The sequence below is a fragment of the Amphiura filiformis genome, chromosome 16 (genome assembly GCF_039555335.1).
Source record: "Amphiura filiformis chromosome 16, Afil_fr2py, whole genome shotgun sequence".
Taxonomy (NCBI): domain Eukaryota; kingdom Metazoa; phylum Echinodermata; class Ophiuroidea; order Amphilepidida; family Amphiuridae; genus Amphiura; species Amphiura filiformis.
Genome location: NC_092643.1, coordinates 33475045 through 33480486, shown reverse-complemented (window position 1 = coordinate 33480486; position 5442 = coordinate 33475045). Strand labels below are relative to the sequence as shown.

General features: G+C 39.3%; 1 protein-coding gene across 1 annotated transcript; it reads left to right on the top strand.

Moving 5' to 3' along the window:
• Positions 1–335: 335 nt before the first annotated feature.
• On the top strand, positions 336–4869 carry LOC140135894 (E3 ubiquitin-protein ligase TRIM71-like). The gene has a single exon (XM_072157558.1). It carries the CDS (start codon positions 842–844, stop codon positions 3191–3193), a length of 2352 nt encoding a protein of 783 aa, XP_072013659.1. The 5' UTR covers positions 336–841; the 3' UTR covers positions 3194–4869.
• The last annotated feature ends 573 nt before the right edge of the window (positions 4870–5442 follow it).

The following is a 5442-nucleotide window of genomic DNA, read 5'->3' as shown; positions in this document are numbered from 1 at the left end:
TTTAATAAATGGATAAACAAACTAATAGTTTAACCCCAGTTTTGGAACAGAATAATGCCAAAATTTGGGTCAAAACAGAAGTAGGTCAAACTTGGTTGTCAGGTCTTTTACATAAACATCTATTCTTTTGAGCAATAATACTCATGAAACATAGAGAGTCATTTTTGAAAAGTGAACAAAAACATTTTATAATTATTTTCCTTCCCTTTTCTATGATTTTCAGCTATTTTAGTTTTTATAGAGCCTGCTGACCTCGGAGTATGAGGGAGTCGAGGTCCCGCCCACCTCCATCTATCCAACCAGGGTTGAGGAAGTCCATACACCCCAGGTGGAAATGTTACGTTCCACAGAATTTACACACATCAAATTTGCCGTACTAAGTCAGGGCCAAGGACGTACGTAAACTATTCACAGAGTACTGGAATAATACTGACGTTTCGCGAAATAACCACCCTAAACAAATGGAAAAATCGGCTAAAAACCGACGGATTTTGTAACTTTTTTTGGTGGAAAACGATGTTCTAGCATCTCAGTCTAGGTGGTTTATCAGCATGGTACGCGAAAAAGTGAATTTATACACCAAATCGGCGAGAAAACGAAGAGAAATAAGCGGTCGGCTATCGCGAATGTGTGTCAAATTGGATCTATACACATAGGCTTATCTTGGTAGTGATGTAAACGTTTTTCACACTTCACAAAAGCTGAAAATTGGCCCGGTGAATGAACACAACTAAACTGGTGTTTGGAAGTGATAAGCCATTTTTACGTAACATCAGAAAGGAGTTTCCTGGCCTGCATTTAAATCCGCTATTATAACAGAACTACCTCATCAAGAAGCCCAATGCAATGCGTCACTCTACCTATGCCAATGGCCGCATTCGCCGAAGTTGTGGAGGATCTGAGCAGCGTAGAACAGCTATGGTGTCCGCTGTGCTCCGACCGTTTGACAGAGCCGAAAATCCTACCGTGCTTGCACAGTTTTTGTCGGGCTTGTTTGCTGAAAAAAGTAGGCGAGCCCGACCGCATCCGGTGTCCTGTATGTTACCAAGAATCACCACTTGGAGATATGGGACTGGATAGTCTACCATCTAGCTTTCTCATCAATAATATCTTGGATGTAGTTGGTAGCCATGAAGATGAGACCGAAAATGGGCCGGCTACATTATCTGAAAGTCCACGAACTTGTAGATCGTGCGATGACGGCCAAATAGCAACACGGTTATGTCGACAGTGTAATGAGCAATTATGCGAGAGTTGTGTATCGGCACATCAACGGGTACGACTGACAAAAGAACATGAAATTATAAGAATTGACAACACACGAATGTCCGATAATAGAAGATTTCATGCACCCATACAGAAGCAGCATTTTCAGGGGCATATGCAAATGCAACCAGTATCTGATAGACCACCTAGTTACTGCGATATCCACCCTAATGAGGTGTTGAGACTTTACTGTGACTCCTGTACAAAGGCAATATGTCGCGACTGTGTGCTAGAACATCGAGGCCATAGCTGCGTTTATCTCCAAGATGCTGTCCACGATAGCAAGTCGATTACTCTGCGATTACTGAGCGATGCTAAGAACAGTGTTCGGATGTTACAGGAAAGTCTATCGACCACGCAGAATGTAGCTGAAAGAGTTGAAATGAGAACCCAATCTGTAGCATCCGATGTCCGCTCAACGATTCGTAGACACATGAGCGCTTTGGAAGAAAGGGAACGCGATCTTCTCAGGAAAGTTGAAACGATTCGGCAAGTCAAAGGGACGGCTTTACACCAGCAGTCCGAAGATCTGAAGCGTGGATTAGAAGGACTTGGCGAATGCATTGGATCTGTGGAAAAATCACTTCACAGTGGAACAGACTTGGATGTTCTAAAAGCCAAGGATGAGATCGTCACACAAATGCAATCCCTAAAGATCCTACGAGGACATTTGCAACCACATGAAGATGATAACATCATGTTTACGCCACCGGATGCCGCCCTACACACAGCCATAGGTTCGCTTGGTTTCATCAGCAGCAGCGCATATGCGTCAACTTGTTATGCAACTGGTGATGGACTGAAACGAGCCCTCCGTAGTAAGCTGGCATTCTTCATGATCCACACCAAAGATCACAACGGAGAACCTCGTTGTGTTGGTGGAGAGCCTGTGGAAGTCATCGTGCAGGGACCTGAAGGTGGAATGTATCCAGCGGAAATCATCGATCGTCAGAATGGAACATATGCTGTTAGCTACCGCCCTCAAGTCGAAGGCCAACACCTGGTGTCTGTGACTGTTCGCGGTCAGCATATCCAGGATAGTCCTTTTGTGGTAACTGCTCGCACTGGACGCAACTACGCCAACATCGGTCCGGTATTGCTGACCTTTGGTGGCGAAGGAGAAACTGAAGGTCAACTGTGTCGTCCGTGGGGCATTGCAGTCCACAAAGATGGCTTCATCGTCATCGCTGATCGGAGTAACAACCGCATCCAAGTGTTCAACCCAGATGGAAGTTATCATCATCAGTTCGGCTCAGCAGGTTCCAGAAACGGACAGTTCGATAGACCAGCAGGTGTAGCCGTTGATTCTCAGGGACGTGTTATTGTAGCAGACAAGGATAACCATCGCATTCAAGTGTTCTCAGTAGACGGGCAGTTTCTCTTCAAGTTTGGCGAGAAAGGCAGCAAGAATGGCCAGTTCAACTATCCATGGGATGTCTCCGTTAACAACGAGGGGAAAATCTTAGTGTCGGATACGCGCAACCATCGTATCCAGCTATTTCATCCGGATGGTAGCTTCTGCAACAAGTATGGCTTCGAGGGCGCTTTGTGGAAACACTTTGATTCGCCGCGTGGTGTTGCCTTCAATAACGAGGGTCATGTTGTTGTTACGGATTTCAACAACCATAGGCTGCTCGTTATAAGCCCCGATTTCCAAACCGCGCGCTGCCTTGGATCGGAAGGCAACAACAACGGCCAGTTCCTACGACCTCAGGGCGTGGCAATCGATCAGGAAGGAAATATCATTGTAGCGGATTCTCGAAATCACCGCATTCAAGTGTTCCAGGCTAACGGCACCTTCCTATGTAAGTTTGGCATCCCCGGTTCAAGTCCTGGACAAATGGATCGGCCTTCTGGTATCTGCGTGTCTCCAGAAGGATTCATTTTAGTTGTCGATTTCGGCAACAATCGTGTGCAAGCATTTTAAATTAATTACGGGTAGTAAAATGTTTGATGGTCGGGTTGGTGTCGGTCGTGGATGACTAATTGCTAAATTTTAATATATATTTTAAAAAGGTGTTTGGTACCTTGAAGTTGGGCTGCATTTCTCGTCTACACGTTAATTGTTGTTGTCAATGTCTATCTATAGCTTTTTCATGCTCTAAGCAGAATGCAGCTTTAAAACCAGTACTTTATGTTGTTGTAGGATAAGTTATATAATGAAAAAAAATACAACATAAAAGTACACATGAAATGTTGAAGTTTGAAGCTGCCTTGTAAAGTATAGCCCTGGGCAGATTAAAAAAAAAAATTTCTCTTGACTTCTTTGCACGAATGATGGTAACTCGTGCAACACGGTGTATTATAAGACAAGATTATATTTTATCTCAGAGTGCTTTCTCAGGTTTATAAACTGTGTTGTTAGAGAGAATGCTAGCAATTTCAAGGTGCTTTTAAAATGGCAGTTGGTCAGAAGTGCCGACGACCCGACGAAAAAAAAAAAATTGGTCAGGAAGAGTTGAAATCACTTTTTTTTGTGTGTATAATAAAATAATATTACTAATAGTTATTAGCATTATATAATATTACTATGGAAGAAATACAGCAAATCTGCAGCTCATTGATAACCTCTACCTGCTTCCTTATATGTGTACCAAGTCGTCACGTTTTGTGAACAATTTTTTGTAAATTTGAAATGAACATATATGTAACACTTTGATGCTTCATTGTTATCCATGGTCATTTCAGGAAAGTTAAGAAATTAAGATCAGATTGATCAAGTTTGAATTTTTTTTTTACTAATTCACAATGTCCCTCCAAAATTATGAATTGGTTTTTACAATCTAAGAATAATATTAATGTTGTAAAAAAAGTTAATTTATTGTACATGTTTGCAATTGCATAACTTTTTAATTGAAAATATAACTGAAAAAAAAATTGATATTCGACAATAATATTTAGGTGGTACATTGAATGACCATGGATGTACAAATTCTCTAAATGTAATGTATCAATACAGCTATAAGATATTAATCAATGTTGTCATGGGTCATAAGGTGGTTATGTCCGTAGTATTTGGGAGCAAATGGCGATGTGTACAAGTTCTCTTGAGGAATTTATACTTTTTAAAAGTGTGGTGTCAAAAAAAAACTCTTGGCACTCTAATTTTTGAGCATCGCCAAAGACTGAATAAAGGTGAATGAAAATTTTAACGGTTGTAAATTTGTAATACGTAGTAAAAGTATATAGTGTCATCTCCCAAAGTTGTATCAAGCCTTCCCACCCTGTAATTGGTTCTGTTGCAATGTATATTTTATAAAATATGTATTGATGACTTCTGTGGACTTGTGGAGCCACTTATAATGTCCATATAATAACCATAAAATAACATTCGCAATGTACCTGGGATTGGGTGTGATGATTTTGAAAAAGTGGGCCTTTCTGAGTTTGGTGCTCGATGACTTTGTTGTCCTGCAAAACTGGCAACAACATCGAAAAAGTATGCTCACGATTACACTTGTTTGTCCAATGAGGGGGTTTTCAGATGCAAGTGTATCATTTTTGTAGACTCTCAATCATTTAAAAAATTGTAAACAAGAATTGAATGAAAAGAGCATTTTCTTAGTTTTATCAAATATTATATTTATTATCCCTTTATAGCCTTAAGGGATCTGGAATGAAAGCGTTTAGACAGTATTTTTTGTGGGCATTAGAGCACATCAGACATTTAGAATTGCATTCTGAATACGAAGAATGTCTTTCTGATATCAAATAATTTTCATTTTTGAAATTCACGATATAATACAAATTTTATGACAAATTATTAAAATTTGATATTTTTCACATTTTGATATATAACAGTCCTCGAAGTAAATTTTATAAATCTAATGATATATTCTTAAAGTGTATGTAGCTGGAAGGAAAAGCCGACGATCAATTGAAAATTTTGACCTTTCATATTGAAGATATGGATTTTTCCCAAAAAGACCTAGTTTTTTTGTGTTTTGGGAAAAATCCATATTTTCAATACAAAAGGTCAAAATTTTCAATTGATCGTCTGCTTTTCATCCCACCTACATACACGTTAAGTACATATTATCAGATTTATAAAGTTTACTTCAAGTACTGTTAAATATCAAAAATATCAATTTTTAATGATTTGCCATAAAATGTGTATTACATTAAATTTCAAAATATCAAAATTATTTGATATTAGAAGGACATTCTTCGTATTCA